Source organism: Crocodylus porosus, unplaced genomic scaffold, assembly GCF_001723895.1.
Source record: "Crocodylus porosus isolate Cpor-Errol unplaced genomic scaffold, CroPor_comp1, whole genome shotgun sequence".
Lineage (NCBI taxonomy): Eukaryota > Metazoa > Chordata > Crocodylia > Crocodylidae > Crocodylus > Crocodylus porosus.
In genome coordinates, this window is record NW_017728948.1 from 34,817,326 (window position 1) to 34,835,344 (window position 18,019).

The 18,019-nt window shown below is 38.0% G+C and overlaps 1 protein-coding gene across 1 annotated transcript; it reads right to left on the bottom strand.

The window, feature by feature from the left end:
- Nucleotides 1-1,814: 1,814 nt before the first annotated feature.
- On the bottom strand, nucleotides 1,815-12,513 carry CCKAR (cholecystokinin A receptor). The gene is made up of 5 exons (XM_019553487.1): nucleotides 12,160-12,513; nucleotides 11,122-11,373; nucleotides 7,938-8,199; nucleotides 5,078-5,205; nucleotides 1,815-3,589 (listed from the first exon to the last, which is right to left on the bottom strand). Exons 1-5 carry the CDS (start codon nucleotides 12,278-12,280, stop codon nucleotides 3,063-3,065), a joined length of 1,290 nt encoding a protein of 429 aa, XP_019409032.1. The 5' UTR covers nucleotides 12,281-12,513; the 3' UTR covers nucleotides 1,815-3,062.
- Between the last annotated feature and the right edge of the window lie 5,506 nt (nucleotides 12,514-18,019).

The following is an 18,019-nucleotide window of genomic DNA, read 5'->3' on the forward strand; positions in this document are numbered from 1 at the left end:
GTTGTTTTATTCAGTTCTTATTTACTCTATGACAAATGACATTTCCATTACCAGAATTCAATAACAGCATCTGACTGCAAGGCTTTGGGAAGAATTCCATTGCCATGGATAACTTTTAGCCTTATGCCATGTCTGTTTCACCTTTGGAGTGCAAAGGATCACAGCAGAGTGCACCAAAAATGTCCATAATGGGGAAAACCTTCTGAACTTTTCCACTAGGAAATTAAAAAACAGGTTAACATAATGGCAAGTATTGCACATGATTTCAAGGTTTTCCATTTTCAGATTTAGGCACATTAATTAACGTTAGTGTGGCACTGTCATTTCATAAAAGGTAAGTTCTGCTTTAAAATAAAAAATTTGTGTACATAACCAGCATCTGAGATGGAAATCTGTGTTTTTCATTTCCATTCTCTATTAGTTTCTTATTCCTTATTGCTACCCACCTGTCACTCCCACTGCTCAACTTGATTCTTTTATTCCCATCTGCCCACTTCTCATATCACTCAGTGCTGACCCCCCTGTCCTTCAACTGACTGTCCATCACAAAAAATAAAGGGTCCCTTTGTTTTATGTTCAGTCTTCCAATGCTCCAGGCCACAGGGGACCGATGATCAAAATGAGATGTCATTTTAAGTAACTTGTACGTAGCGCTATGTAGGCCCTGGGGCTAATGAATTAGGCATTGTGCTGAATCATCTGATAAAGCTGAATGGTGTGCATGCAGATATGTACGTACTGATTGCATTAGAAAGCCTACACCTAATAGGAATATTTTCTTACATTTGATATAGAATTCCAGAGTACATCACATTTCTAAACTGAATACAGTCAGTAATATTCACAACTATTACATTAAAAGTTTTTTTTCCCCTAACGATTTATATACTACTACTACACAGTATAACAGAGCTGACCTTTTGAAGAGTACAGACTCCTGTTTATATTATAGTAAAAAGACTGTCAAGCTTTTTTATTTAGTTTAGTTTTTAACAGGAAACTGATTATTTTTTTCTCTGAGGGTCTGAAATATAGTTCCACTTGAAAATTATTAAAATTTTCCCTACCGGTTGTGCCTTTCCATGTCAAGAAGATTTATTCTTATCCCAGTGTCCTAGGTAAAGCTTAAATTAACATTGCTGGTTTTGTTTAATAATTTCAAGTTGCTGTACAGAAGAAAAGTATGCCATGTCCTACATGCTAGACCAGGTGCAGTGTCTTTTTCTGCATCCTTGATTAAGGAAAACTTACAGGATTTAATTCAATGGGAGTTATGACTGAGTAAAGACAAAGGGTCAGATCAATGTGAGCACTCCAGGAATAATGCTAGTTCATTATTGTGGCAGGCAGAACATGGTTTTTATAGATCCCACATATGCAGTTGTAATTGTTTTTTAAATTTCCTGGCAGTGGACAAGTTAGATTTTAAAAAAAGTGCAGCTCAGTTATTTGGGCAAAACAGCCTTAAGTCATAAGTGAGTACTGAGGGTACATATAACTCAGGGCTGAGTTGGGTACTTGGAATCCAAAATGTATTTTCAATTTAAAAATCAGTCTGTAGTGAGTCAGATTTTAAGATTAAAAACCTTGACAGCGTTTTCTTTTAATATCCACATCTATATTCCATTCAATTCCAAAGTCTAATATCTACCTCATACCATTCTTAAAAATCGTACTGACTAGACTAGAAGACAGAAGACTTTAATAGGAAGCTTCTACAAAACAAGATAAAATTCAGTGTAAATTACGTAATTGCTACTGTCGAGTTCTGGAGAACTGTGCGCATTGTCTGAACATTGATACTCACCCATATGCTGAATAAGAAAAGATTGAATTTGTTACATAACAAAACAGATGAAATACACAGTTCATAACTTTCTACTCTATACCGAATTTATACACAAATAGGTATATCTGGAGAGAGACTCATTTCATAGGTTACAAGTAAACCATAGACACTTCTTACATTGTGCCCAGTCTTTGCTTATGTGCTGCTTTCTACTTTTCTCCATTTAACTACTACTATTTTCACGCCTAAGCTTTGCCACAGCATAACTGATTTTTGGATACACTTCTATATTTGTTATTTAATCAAGATACATTTACTATGGCAGTCCTTATTTTTTGAGAAGACTCCATCCCAGTCTTTGGTGCCTGTGTGCAGACTTCTATATGCAAATACCTCTGTGCACTAACGTGTGTATGCTAGTAATAACGCTTTTATATTCAAAACAGTCTAGTTTTGGGCTTTGCCCATGCATACACAGAGGGAGAGAGGTAAGTTTGTCACCGTCTGTGGCCAACTTTGAAAGTCAACCCTTCGTCCTTTTATTTCCTGTTCAAATCACAGTTACGCAAAACTATTCTATTACATGTACTTTAAAATTTGTCATAGGTTTCTATTTGAAGGAAGAGTATATTCCATTTACATTCATAGCTGTTAATTTTAAAAAATAAAATTCATCTACTTAAAGTTTGTTTTAAGCGGTGCTTTGGATATATAGCCTTTCCCATTGCTTCCATCTTTGCCTTGGTGTTCAATTAATTTAAAAACAAGTGTACCTCAGCAAAAATAACAGGAAAAACTGCTATCAGAATAACATACAGATTTTGATTTCATGACATGGATATCTAATGGTAGCATGTAAAAATACCAATTTATAATGCAATTAATAAGGAGGATTTTAGCATCTTGGAAATTTCAAGAAATACTCTGAATGGTATCTGGAACATTCAATTTTCCATTTAAATGAGTGAGCTAAACTGATGATGCAAAGAAACCCTCTTGGTTACAGTATATTTGTATAGGAAACTTCAGAGCAAATATTAGCCCAGTATTTCCAGTCTGCTTTTAAAAGACATGCTAAAAAAGCCCAGACAAGCAGCAGCATCCATTTCTCACATTCCCACTGCCTTTCCTATCAGTTTTGATTGCTTAACTGAGGTGTTTTGATGTCTTCAGAACTAGGTCACATTATGAGTCAAACTCTAATCACCTTTCCAAGACCAGACGAGAAGAGAAGTAACTGAATTTGGCCAAATGTAGCTCCTTCTGTGGCAGCTCATGGGGGAGCAGAGGCATTCATGTATGTGTAAGAACACCTGGAGAGAGACGCTCCTGTCGTCTTCCCCTCTTCTTCATCAACCATCTCTCCTCTTATTGCAGGGGGCTTTTGCTTAGTACAGCAGGTGAAAGTGGCTAGAAAACCCATGCGGAAGCGCTTGTTCATGAAGCAGTAGATGATGGGGTTCACACAGGCAGAAGTGTAGGACAGCAAATGAATAAAGGAGATAGGAGCTCCTGACAGAAGCTGGTCTGCCGAAGCAGTGTCAAATGCACGCCATGCATTTACACTGAAGATGGGAGTCCAGCAAAGGAAAAACAACATCACTATCACCATCAGCATGCGGATGACAAGCTTCTTAGCCATCAGATTGGCTGTTGAAGTGTTGCTTCTTGCCCTGTCTACTTTGGTGCTGCTGGTGCTGGAGAGCTGTTGCAGTGACATCTTTTTCTTCTTTTTCATCTTCTGAACGTAGCACCCATCTCCATCTTCATACTTGTTACTGCCAGTGCTGGCTTTTCTTTCTGCATGTACATGAATAGGTCACACAACATTTGTGAACAGCAGCAAAGTATAAATCCAAGAATGCAGCCTAAATTCAAGTGAGCAATGACATGCATTGATGCTGAGCAACTAGTGGTAAAAAAAGCAAAAGAAAAAAGGCCTTCCAGTTCTAAATTAAATTGTAATTCACTCAGCTATACGGCCATTTGGGGACCCTTTCCAGAAACGTTCAGAGGCCTTAACTCTACGTACTGTTGAAAACAGAATATTGAGAGAGAGTAGTTAACTTTTGCCAGAAGTAACTTTTGAATTACATGTATATGTTAATGTTACAATTCCTGTCATGTTACTTGGCCACGTGTAAGATGGCCAAGTAACTCACTTTTTAAAGCACGACACGTGCAAGCCATCTGTAGTGCCACAAAAATGGTGGTTCCACCACAAAAATGTTCTTCTTTGACAAAGGAACTTCTGCTACTGGCACAGACAATGTGGGGGGGTTGGGCACAGGAGGCACATACCTCTCCAGATTTCCGTGCTGGTGGCTGGGCTTGGGGCTGCAGCTTCAGCCTGGCCGAAGCCAGGGCCCAGCAGCAGTGGGGTGGTGCAATTTCTGTGCTGGCAGCAAGGCAGGAGCCAGCACCCAGCAGCAACTGGGGTAGCATGGAGTTTTGCCCCAACACTGTCAACTCCTATGGGTCATCTATGGCTATAGGAATGCTTTCTCTAATGTCCCACAGTCCTCTGCTCTCCCTCACCATATCCAAGGGGGAAGGAGAGTGCCTGGCTCCCTGACAGATTGCCCAACTATGGTGATGAGCTGTCACAGCCATGCTGGGATCCTGCTGCCACAAAAGCATTGGCTTTGTGTTTGTCTTACAGTGGCAGTGAGGTTGTTGCTGCTCCCTGAAACTAGGGTGCCAGGGGTGGGGAGCAGCAGTCTGTGACAGCTGCTGCTCCTGGTGGCTGCTGCTCCCGGAGTGGGTGAAGGCAAACTGTTTGATCTAGCTTACTGACAGGTGTTGGGGGATTGGGAGGGGTGGTTGGGTCATGGGGGGCAAAGGAGCAGCCCTCTGTTGTCCCCCAGCTGGAGAGTATACCTCTGAAGCCAGGGAGCTGTCTGGGTCCACGTGCATACCTCCATAGCATTTAATGTTTGTAGCATTATGGTCTTTTGTAGCACTACAAAGAAATGTATGTCCAAAGCCTTAGTGCAAAACTCATTGAATGTGCAAGCAGGCACATTATCTACTCCATTATGTAATTAGCCCAGTGGAATTACAAATCTAATATCCCAGCTGAATTCTTTGCAGATAATGTTAATAATTTTAATAAATGAATGCATCCAATATGAATTTTGTAATCGGTTCATGGACATTATGCCAGCAGAAATGACTGTTTATGGAATAAATTGTGTGCTTGGCTCTACTGTTCACATCTTAACATCTGTTATTTAAAAATAAATAGATAAACAAACAAACAAACAAATAATTCATTTGTGCTGTTACCTCGTGAAGACTTGCGCTGGCTGACATCAAATTTAATTCCTCTGTATAGTTCCAAGGAAATTAAGCCATATGCAATCATCATTACAATCCCAGGTATAAGAAAGAGTATGAGTAGCAGAAATGTGTACCTGTGGAAGCCACAGAAGAGTCCTTCTGAGAGTGAGGATCAGCAAAAACACAGAAAAGCAGCTACATGTTTTGTGTTCTGTTTAATGACTTGGATGTCTCATTAGTTAAATGCACGGTAGGCTGCTTTGGCAGTGCTAGAGGCTGGAAAATCCCATTTTTCCCCACAGAAGAAATAGTGTGAGAACAAAAGCAGTTCTGGTTTCTCTGCTTTGCCAACTCGGAGCATCTCTACCCTGATGGAACAGGCAACAATTAAGGGATTAGAAGATGCTTCAGTCTGTGCCTGTTCAATATTTGACTATTAGAAGCAGTTTAATGGCTTTGTGGTGTATTTTTTTAATGAAAATGGAAACTTAAACCACCTACTAGTACGTAAGTGAGATGCTGATACTGGTGATTCCTATGTTCCTGAAGTAGGACAGTGCCCATCCTCAGAACAACATGCCAACCAGAGCAAGGCAATGAGATGGGTATTTTTTTCACCTCCAGCTTCATGCCCATTCTAAAGGAAAAATGGTACATACTGGGGCTGGATTTTTGTTTTGTTTTGGTACTGAACTATTCACATAGTGGGAAATCCACTTTGAAGGAAACTCAATTATTTATTACACATTGTAATCAATTAATGTATTATTAAAATGTTGTTCTGTATGACATGAATTTTCTTTGATTCTATTATATTAGCATAGGGTCCTCAGGAGATCATTTAGTCCAACTCCCTGCTCAAAGCAGGACCATCCCCAACTATATCATCCCAGCCAGGGCTGTCTAGTCTGCTCTTCAAAACCTTGAAGGATGGAGTTCCACAACCTGTCTGGGTAACCTGTTTCCAGTGCTTTACTACTCTCCTCCTGAGAAAGTTTGTCTTCCTGTCTAACCTCAACTTCCCGTGCTGCAACTTGAGACCATTGTTTCTTGTTCTGGCATCTGCACCACTAAGGACAGCCTAGCTCCATCCTCTTTCAGACCACCCTGCTGGTAGTTGAAGGTTGCTATTAAATCACCTCTGTTTTCTCTTCTCCAGACTAAATAAACCCAGTTCCCTCAGCCTCTCCTCAGCAGTCACGTGCCCTAGCCCCTAACCATTTTCATTGCCCTCTGCTGGATGCTTCAACTTGTCTATATCCTTTCTATAGTGTTGGGGTGGGGGAGGCCTAAAACTGGACACAGTACTCCAGATGTGGCCTTACCAGTGCTGAATAAAGGGGAATAATCACTTCCCTTGATCTGCTGGTAACACCCCTGCTAATGCAGCCCAGTGTGCCATTAGCCTGCTTCACAACAAACCTATTCAGCTGATTGTCCACTGTAACCTCCAGTCCTTTTCTGCAGAGCTGCTGCTTAGCCAGTCAGTTCCCAGCCTCTATGGGTGTGCATGGCATTGTTCTGTCTTAACTTTTTACACTTCTCCTTACTGAACCTCATGAGATTTCTTTAGGTTCAATTTGTTGACATCTCTCTGAATTCTAGCCTTATTCTACAATCTATCCACTACTTGCCACTAGCTTGATGTCATATGCAAGCTTGATGGGGGTGCACTCCATCCCATCGTCCTGGTCATTTGTGAAAATGTTGAACAAAACCAGCCCCAAGACTGACCCTGGGGGCACTCCACGTAATACCGGCTGCCAGCTAGACATTGAGCTGGATGGTCCAGCCAGTTTTCTATCCACCTTGCAGTACATTCATCAAACCATATTATTAAAAGATCAAAACAGAGAGACGTTCTGTTTAAAAATGTTATTAACAAAGCAATCGTGTATTTTTGAGCCTAAACATTTTCTGCTGTCAGTAGTTTTAGTGCACACTCGTTGGAGTTTCCCTATATTTATGCTGGTGTAACTGAAAATAGGATTTAACTCTTTAACTTTCCTTTTCATGCATGCTCATTATAGCAGGCATAATAAGTACTGAAAATATTAACATACAATAAATGTTTCTGTGGATGCACCAGTACTAGGTGGTACCAGCTATGGGCTTGTTCCCAGGTTCTGCTAAAGTTATTAACAACACCCCTATACTGTTCCTGTGATAGCCAAAGTGCTTGGTTATGTGAAAAAGGAAATATTAAGGAAACACGGTAAATATAAACTAGTTTTCAATGCAATGTTGCACCTTCTTATATTCCTATGTTGTATCTTTACCATTTATTCACAGTCTCGTGGCATATGGCTTTGTGTTCAATAGCACTGATTTCTCCTTGCATTGCCTGCTTACATTTCTGCTCTAATCTCTCCAGGTTATTAGCTTGGTTCCATTTTCAAGTACATTTATTCTCTCTCCAATGTGCATGTCGTCTTATTTGTTGACAACTGGAACTACATCCGTTCTACGTAGGCAAAGAATGACTCATAGAAGGGGCACCGGGTGTGGATGTGTATGGCTTTTCAAGAGTACTTGATCAAAAACACTTTAAAAGGACGAGTAGAGGACTAAGCTCTACTAGTAGGGGGCAGCACTACAAAGGCAACAGATGTTTTACCATCTGTAGTCTGAGCATTATTGGCATATTATATGTATCACCTTTGTGAAGCAAAAGCAATGACAGTATTAAAAGGAGAAAAAAGGCAGTTTAAGAACTAGCAGTCTATGGAACTTTCTAAACAAGCATACTAGAATTTTAAACTTTCTCTAATGGTTAATAATGGATTTGCAACAGGCTTGCTGCAACCATGTCATTTTATTTGATACCAGACAATTATCAGATATTTAAGAGTCGATTATATCTTACCAGGACTGCTGAATGACATCACTTGGCCAAAGCAGGCGACACATGTTAGCTGTACTGTTGTTCGGTTTTGTAAAAGGAACCAGTTTGCTGTGTATTGGGTATGGGGACATGATGGTAAAGGAGATGCACCAGGTAGCAGCAATCACCTTCAAAGCATGAGATTTTGTCTGCCAGACCCTAGACTGTAAAGGTTTGCAAATGGCGCTGTATCTTTCCAAAGATATGGCAACCAGGTTGAATGTGGATACGCTTACTGAGATGCCTAGACATGGAAAGCAAAGAAATAAATTATGTCTGTTCTTCTTTTAAAAAACAGATGGCTCTCTTTTTGTTCTTCTTTGTTGTTTGTTTTTTTTTTTAAGATTCTTGCCTAAACTTCTGGGTACATAATGCACAGTAAGAAAACTATGGGAGTAGCTCTGACAGCCTTCTGGTACTTGGGTTTTGTAATCTTATATTCCAGATTTATACTTAACTACACAAATGTATGAAACAAAATAATTGACAGTTTTTGTCTTTGTTCTACCAAAGCAAGAAGTAAATGGTCAGTCACATAAGATTCTTACATTACCTTATGTACAAGGCAGGTATTTGCATGCCATAGACCAATGAAAGTAGAGATATAGCACAAGATTTTGTGGGCTAGAGCTCACTTCATCAGATGCTCTGTGTGTGTGCACACAAGCACTCTAGCCTATGAAAGGCTGTTAGATAGATATGTATGTATGTGCAGGGGGTGTGTGTGTGTGTGTGTGTGTGTGTGTGTGTGTGTATAAATATGCATTCTTTGGTTAGTCTATACAATGCAAATCTACCCTACCTACTATGACTATCTACTCATTTGTTATTCCAGTTCTTATGCTAATATAACTTTGCTGAAATATAATCAGGCATTTGAAATCACTGGAGTTAATTTAATTTGATAGCAATAAATGAGTATATTTTTGTTTTAAATAAAATAAAATAACCACAATTATGAACTTCCATAGCTTTTAGTGGAGGCATATAGTACCAAACTGAAGGAAGTGTAGTAGTGAATTAGAACCTGATTCTATAAAATGTATGTTAATTTTTCCTCCTTGCTAGTAGATATAAAAATAGCATTAAATATAAACACAGTGTGTTATACCTATTTTTTTCTTGTGACCTCAGGGAATTATAATTGTAAAATAACAATTGCTGCATGACTAGAAATATTCCTTCCCTTTAACCCTAAGTTGCATAGGAATTTTCTGGTATGAAATTATTTTCTCTTAAATAAAAAAAATGTAAGTTATTAACATTTTTACATAAAAGGTTGCTTGCCAAAAATCATTTGTAGTTTGTAGTATTCATATTTATAACCCTCTTGCATCCTAAAGTGACAGTTTAAGTGGATGGGAGATGCAGTGTACATCAGGGACTATTCATCAATATTGTTCCTTTCTTAACTTAAACCAGGGCTTCTCAGCCTCCAGCCTGTGGGCCAAATGTGGCCCATGAAGCCATGGTATCTAGCCCATGGGGCTTTCCTCAGATTTAGAAATTTTGGTGACAGGGGAATAGTGGCAATTTAATATGGCCACTCTCCACCACTGCCAAATTTAAAACCCCAGGTCCTGTGGGGCTATATCAAGGCTGGGCCACCCTCCCCCCACCCCAATGGAGCTGGATCCATGTCAAGCCTCCTTCTCTCCTGGGGCCAAGCTGAACCTAGGTCAAGCCCCCTTCTATCCCTGCTTTCAGGGCTGGATTGGGGCCAGGCTGCCCTGTCCCTCCCTGCCCCCCCCGCCAGCCCCGACTGGGGCCACTGGCTGAATCCAGCCAGCATACGGCCTGTACATGGTTGAGCCAGCCCACTGGAAGAAAAAGATTGAGCACCATTGGCCTAAATTATTAACAGGAAAATCCACATTCTGATTTGTAAGATAAAATTAACTTTGTAATTTTTAATTTCATACTGGAATGTGTGTGTGTAGACATAGATGTGTGTGTATTCTGAATAATTTAGCATGTGATAGTTTGTGTTTATAATGAAATAAGTAAAAATATTAATGCTTCAGTAATTTTCGTCATGTCAGTATTCATTACAATTTGTTTAAATATGGACTTCAGTGTTATTGATTTGTATCTAAAGAAAGATATTGACTTCCCATTCCCACACTTTAGAAGTGAACTTTCATACTACCTCATAGTTTTGAAGGATGCAGGTTGGACATACATGCGTACATTTTTGTAATGAACTGCTAAGGGTCACTTTTGAGATTTGAAAAAAAAAGCTTTTCAAAATGGCTTTGTTGTTACTTTACATTTTTTTAAGTAAAACTTCTGAAGTGAGAGATTGTGGCTTGCAGCTGCTTCATAAACCAGTCTACCTGCAGCTCCTGGATCTAGCTCTGTAACAAGAACAATGTCCAGCCAAAGCATTTTAAAAGTGATATTGCTTTTTCAAAGTGAGTGTAAAAATTGTATTGTGAGGCTCCATAATTATTGTTGTTCACTGACTTCTGGAAATATTTGATGCATTTACAAATAAAAGTGTGCGTGTGACAAACTGCCGCCTCCTCAGGCCCCGACAGGGAGGCCGAAACCTGGCTGGGTTTTCCCCCTTTTCATTTGTCACTTAGGAGTAGACAATTCTGCCCTTGGTTATGGTTGTGCAATCGTAATCTATTTGCCCAGCAATCCAAACTGTTAACTGCTCTGCTGATAATAAAGGCCTTGAATGCAGCTCCCGTCCTACAGGCTGATTCTGTAAAGTAGTGAACACTCAGCCTATTCCAAAGGTTTCACTGCTAGAGAGCTCAGCACCTTGCAAGACTGAGTCCTTATTTCTGTATTGACTCTGCTGGTCCAACAAAGGTAAAACCATTTGTCTCCGAAGTGAGCAGATTTGACTCTGAACACTCTGCTCATTATAAATGGGTGTTACCCTCACTCTTCATAACAGGACTCCTTCTAGTCCATTTTACTTGCACAGAAAAAGTTTTTACCTCTGTATGTTAGAGGTTTTAGTCGCTGCTTGTGCTACTTGCATTTCATAGTGATGATCTTTCCCATGAGCTCTTAACATTTACTCAATTTTGTTTAACCAGGGTTGGGATATCTTAGCACATTAAAAGATCTGGCCCTTATTTAGCATTTCACAAACCTTAATGGGTTCATCTTTAGAGCAAATATAAAATGCTACAGTTGAGAGACTTACCCATGAAGTAGGTGGCAGTTTTACAAACAGCACTACCAAAGATAAAATCCTTCAGCAGGTTAGGAATGAGGGTGAATGGCATGCAGAAAAGGCAAAGCATCAGGTCACTGACAGCCAGTGACAGCAGAAATATATTAGTGACTGTCCTCATCCTTTTGTTTCTTATCAGCACTGTAATTACCAGACTGTTCCCCAACACACTGAGCAAAAATATCAAGGAATACAGCAGAATCCGAACTGTCTGATGCAAATCTGAAAATTGCCACAATAAAGAATTAGTTACAAAATATGCAGATCATGTACTGTATTAGCTTTTATCAGTAGGTCTAATCTGTTAATCAAAAGGTAAAGGGCTGCTTCAACACTCAAGGCAGTGGACTTTTCTTGTATGCAATTCCACTGAAGCTGGTATCTTTACACCAAAGTAAAACTGGTGGAAGTAAATTCTGAGTTTGATTCTGATCTACCTGAACTGTATAATGTTTAAGTACAATATATTCAATACACTGTACACTTTGAGAACTATATTTGGCTACTCAAAAGTACATGCTACTCAAAAATAAGCATTGCAAAGCACAATTTAAATTACAGTGAACTCATGTTAAGAACCAAAAATAAATGGCAATTTGTATTACTTTAGTATATTAGTAATTTTTTAGGCATGACATATATCATGTTAATCACTTTCATATGCTGCATATAATCATATAACTCCACAGTTATTAAATTTTCCAGTAGTACTACAAAGTATGTACATATTATTAAGCATTCAAGTGTTGCTATCTGTATTTTGACTTGGTATCACTATTGTTATCTTTTCATTTTAGCTTTATATTTCTTTCCTGCCATGTTTATAAACTGAAGAGACAGGGCATATTAATTTCTTGCTAGTCTGTTGCTTATCTGAATTTATCAGCTAATGCTTGTTTTTGCTCTGCCTCAAAAAACCTCTGAGTACCTGTTTCTCTTAAAATATCTCTGATTTTACTTTCAGCTCAAACTGTTGCTTTCTGAAAAAATGTATTTTCATGTACATACCTTTAGCAGGATGAGGTGAGTCATCCACACAGAAAAATGTATCATTTTCCAAGATAATATCACAAAAAAGAGCAGAAATATCGGTTCCATTTTCAAGTAGACTATCATCAACTATTTCCATTGTTCGGGCTCCACAGGTTTGCTTCTACTGGGGAGAAAGTTTGATTTCCAACTATCTGCCCATTCTTTCATCTGCCCATCTGCCAATAAGCAAAAAATATTCCTGAATGAAATCTTCAGTAGAACTGTTTTTAAAAGGTGGTTGTCCTAGTAAAGGTCTTTTTTGCAACTATCCATAGGGGATAACTAGTATACAGATTTCTGCTCAAAATGGAAAAGATTTATTCCAGTAGAATAGAAGGCAATATAGATGCATGAAAGAAAAAAACCATGCACACACACATAAACACATCTCCTCCTGCACCTTCTAGATCCACTCTCTTCTATTACTGGGCTGTGGTTGGGATTATGAATATACTAGATAGTGATTACAAACTTAACCCCTTGCAAGATGGTTTCAGCTTGTATGTCTACAGTGCCTCTCTAGGTGAACCTGTTTTTGCCATAGCCAGTAAATCATGAACAATACATATAACAAATCAGTCTTTCTGCCAACATTTAACAAGGGAATAGTACATCACTAATAGAATGCAGAAAAGAAGAAACAGAGTCAATTAGGGCTTTGTACATCTACATGTGTACACCTCTATGTAAAAGCACCAGTATCTTTAAATCTTTAACAAACGGAAGATAGTATCTCTAGGTGCAGTTGGAAAACTGGGTAAAAATTAAACACAGTAAATGGGAAATAAAGATATGTACTTTCCTTTGTAATGCAGTTTGGGATGCTCATACAAATGGTTGTGTGTGGGCGTGATCCAACAGCCATTGAAATCAGTTAGTCTTACCATGGATTTCAGTGGCCTTTGGATCAAGCCCTAAAGAACAAAGTATTAATAATGTTAGCTAATATAAGAAAGACTATATTTTTTCCAACTGAGGGTTTAAGACACAAAGTTTGTAAATTTTCATTACCCTTATATTACCTATTAACAGAATAATAATGATTAAAATGCTTGTGTTTTAGCATGTTTTTCTCTCAGTATATACAAACATATTTTCACTGTGGTATACCCACAAAATGATAAACCTGAAATGATATGTAAAATTTTCACAAAACTGTAAGCCTGTTTAAACAAGTGAAATCATAAATGGTTGTGATCCATGGCAAGAAATTACTAAAAGAATAAATTGATCCCTTTTGTAGTCAAATTTCATATTTCAAATCTTTTCTAATAGACGAGGTAGTGCAACAATAGGATTATGTTCTACAGATCTTCTTTTCAAACCTAATCTTTGAAGTTTGGAAGTCTTGGATTTATTATGTTCTCAGCCTCTCACACAGCCACATTTCCTGGCATGTTGATTAGGGAGAATGCCGTGCAACTCTGTAGATAAGTTCAGATCTGCTCTTATTCTTCCAAGACTCCCTATGATCATTCTTGATCTGTTGTACAGATTTTTGTAATTTTTTAAAATCTGAGGTAGTAGTCAATGAATGCATGGAGTGTACTTATATTAACTGTACCCCATTCTCCTTCAGAAAGAAATAAATTAAGTCTAGCAGGAAATATTCCTTTGCACACCCCAAAAATATATATAAGCATAAAGAGCTTTGCTATCAAATACAACTTAACTATCATACCAGAACAATGTATTCTGGGATTCTTCTCTTGTGAATCTAGAACGTTTTACATGAGAGAGAAGCATTAAAAATACAAGTTTTAAACTGCTTCTTTTTACAGGCAGGTTACTCTGAACATGATGTATGTTATTCTATGAATAACTTGGGTTTTCTTCCTAGCTTTGAAGTTCTTAATTTGCATCATGTGCTTGAGAGAGAGCAATTGTTATAATGAAATGTTGAAATGGATTTTGGTTTATTTCTGTATTTACTGATCATTTTCACTACCTGTTTCAGTTGAACTAAGTAAGAACTGCTATTTCTTAGATCCTGAATTTCTAAAATGACAGCCAGAAGAGATGCTGATCTTGAGCATGGAGGTCACAAGAAAAGCCAGAAAGCACTCTGCAGAAGAGGGCTGTTTTTGGGTTGTGAACTTGCTTTTCTTACTGGGTGGTGGTGAGCAAGTGGGACATAGAAACAAATATGGGCTGAACTTTCAAACCTTGCTATTAATGACTGTATTATCCTTAGTACATTACCTTGCTATGAATGACATGAGAGGAGACATTCCTTTTTAAAAAATAGAAGTCTTCCTTATGGTGACTCTACTGGTGATGGGTATGATGCCATTGTTTAGAAGCAACAGTAATCCAAAAGGGTTTTTTTTCTCTTTGGACTTAACTAATATTACTATTACTGAACATTATTTGAGGGTGTAAACCTTAGGCAAGAATCATTCTTAAGAAAAATCTAGTTTTATTAATAACAATATCCATTACTCATAGAAATGTGCTTTTCCTTGAACTTAACTGTAGTAAGCATGTGAAATAATTTGGGCACCAAAGTTTCACTTTGTAGATACTTTAAAGAAAAGTATGTAGGCAATATCAAACTTTTTCTCTGTGTGCACAAACATAAATCTGCTGTTAATACAAAGGTACTGTTTGGTCCCTAATCCCTTTTCTCTCCCAGTGATTTCATTTTGTTACTGCTGTCAACCTCTTGAAGTACTAGTTTAATAGTAAAAGTAATTGCTACATTCTATCATTTCATACCATACTAGTAACATGTTATACACCACAAACTAGTCTCATTTATTTATGCTTTTTTAATATTTTTTTACAAGAATGGAGCTCTATTTTGGGGTTTTATTCATTAATTCAAGTAATTCAATTAAATTAACTAATTTGAAGACAACATTCAAAGATCCCATTCCTCGTGTAAATTTAAAAAGCATCTCTACTTTTTAGAATAATAAATATGGAATAGCAATTCTTCTTTTATCCTGTATTAAATGTAGAAATATATTTTTAGTATCAGGATATTTTTTATCATAGCAAATGAAATAAGAGCATATTCAGAGGAAATTTATATAGAAATATGGAGTTCGATCCTGTTCATACCTGCCTCTCAGGTTTACACTGGCATATTTCCATGGACTCCTTGAATATAAACTAGTATAAGATCTGAATTAGGCCACTGATTTGTCAAATATATGAAATTCTGGGAACACCATTATTTTGATGATTGCATTTCAGCTAAGTCCTCATCTGCTCCAGTCAGCTTTAATATCTCAGAGGAACTGCAATAAATACATGGGCAAAAGAAATACTGCTTTGTCTGATAGCCACATGAATTGAATGGCATGTATTAAAAGAGGGAATTATACTTTCATAGGACTTTGTAAGTTGTAGCAAGTTCATACCAGGACTTAGTTCCATGATCAATAAATGTGAAATGCTGCCCTTCTACACAAATCATAGGTAGTAAATATTTGTTTTATTAAATTGCAAATATTGGTTTCCTATAAAATTAGTTTTAATCAACTTGAACTCAAACTGTTCGTTAGATATTAGTACTGTTTCAAAGGGATCAAAGGGGCCTATTGCAATCTCAAATGAGATGGGTGCCAAAATGCTTAGATAAATTACCACACGTGGCTACCAGGCAGAGCTAAGAACATCATAAAGAAAAAAAAACCCAGCACTACTTTAATCTAGGAATGTACTCCCTTCTACCTTGTGACACAGTCTATGGATCATGGGAGAATGGGCTTATGCTGTAGAACAACGTGCAGATTTCTGGGTTTCAAACAGATGATCTAACAAGTGTAAAGCATGTCTGGTCCTTAAAAATTACAGAAGTAACTACCAGTTTCATTTGCTTTTTGGAAATCTTATTTGCAATGTTTCTCATTCAAAAGTGACAGTAGTCAGTATATATAGATTAAGAGGTCATAATATTGAGCTTTTTTATACTGATTTTTGGTCAGTATCATTATTCAGGATCAATGTCACTAACCAATTACAGACTGGGAAACTAAGTCACAGGAAGGAAAAGGCACCCTATGATTTAGTAAAATAAGTGGAAATGGCACCAGGCCTTCTTAAATCCAAATCTAGTGCTACATCTACTGTACCCTGCTGCTCTGAAGACAAGTGAGCTATGATTCAGACCCTTAAGTCTTGTTTAAATGGGCTTTAGTTTTTCTACATAATTAGAAAGATGTTTTATGCAGTAATTCCTAGATGAGGCTGTGCAGGTGGCTGATACCTAAGTAAGCAATAAAGATATAAAGATGTATTTTATACTATAAGAATGGAAATGGAAAGGCCTGGTAGATTATATTATTAAGTAAATCTGCAATAGGACTTCTGGATTATAGGCTTAATTTAAACTTTCAAAGTTTAGGAAGGTTTAACATAACTGAAAAGAGACTACATTTAATTACACAAGTCTCTGAAGCTTCAAAAGGAGTATTGAATTCCTTCAGAATGATACTGTTTTCATAAGCTACATTGCCACCTGAATCCTTAATAAATGTATCTTTTGGTTTGGGAGAATCAGCTGTTGCGTCAGCTAGAAAAAGTATTAAAAACATCAAAGCCACACTTACAGATATTTTAGACCATCATTGTATTTATTAAAAAGAGTTCCGTTCCAGTATGAATCAGTAATTTTCTTTTAGCTGTTAGAGTTATAATTTGTCCTGTGTTGTATAGACATTTTGGTAGTCTATATTTTTGGGGACCTCTCTCATTTGTCAGCCCAAACATGTGAGTACATTGTTTCATATGAGAACCTCTGACTTTCATGGTATAATGGGATCTATGGCCAAAAAAACTTTCTGGTCTACTTGGTTATCATGAAATCATAGGAAAATAGAGCTGGAAAGGGCATCAAGACTCATCTAGTTCTAGCCCCTGCCCAAGGTGGGACCATCCCTTATTTTAACCATCCCGGTCAAATGCTTGTTCAACCTGCACTTAAAAACTTCCAGTGATGCTGATGAGACAACCTTGCCAGTAAAGTAGTGCTCAACCTTTTGGCCCCACGGGCTGGATGAGTGGCATGGGGCCTATTCAGGGGCTGGACCCTGTATGGGATTGGGCCTTATGCACCTGGAATGGGCATCATGAAATGGCCCTGTGTTCCTGGATCAGGCCTCATGTAGCTCCAACCCTGCATGACTGATCTAGCAGGCAGGGCCATGCTATTTGGCTTGCAGGTTTCCCACAGGTCCAGATATGGCAGCAGGAGAGGAGCAAATAACACTGCTCAGTTCCACCGCCATTAACTTTTCTGACCCTTGGGGAACCACGGCATGGCTCCATGTGCTGGATCTGGTTCCCACGCTGGTGGTTGAGCACCTCTGCTCTAGTCGGTTCCAATACTTAAACCATCTTCATGAAAAGTTTTCCCTAATATACAACCTAGATCTATCTTGTTGTTATTTCACACCATTACTGCTTGTGATGTCCTTGTGTTATTAAATACAAAAGGGACTGTTGACAGGGGAAGGTGACCATCTGTTCTCTTTGATCACAGTCATCTACCCCCAGCTCAGTCTTCCCTTTTTGCAAGCTAAATAATCCTAGTTCTAGCAACTTGTCTTCATACATGATGTTTTCTAGACCTACAATAATTTCTATTGCTTTCCTGTGGACTCTTACCAGTTTGCCCATGTTTTTTGCTGAAGTGTTGTTTCCCAAATTGGACACCACTGGCCTTACCAGCGCTAAATAGAAAGGACTCCTTTTAATATATTCTATAGTCTAATATGCAATTAGCTTTTATTGCAACAGTATTACACTGTTAATTTGTTGAGGTTGTAGTTCACTATAAGCCCTAGATCCTTTCCTATATTACTATAACCTAGGCAGTCACTCTCCT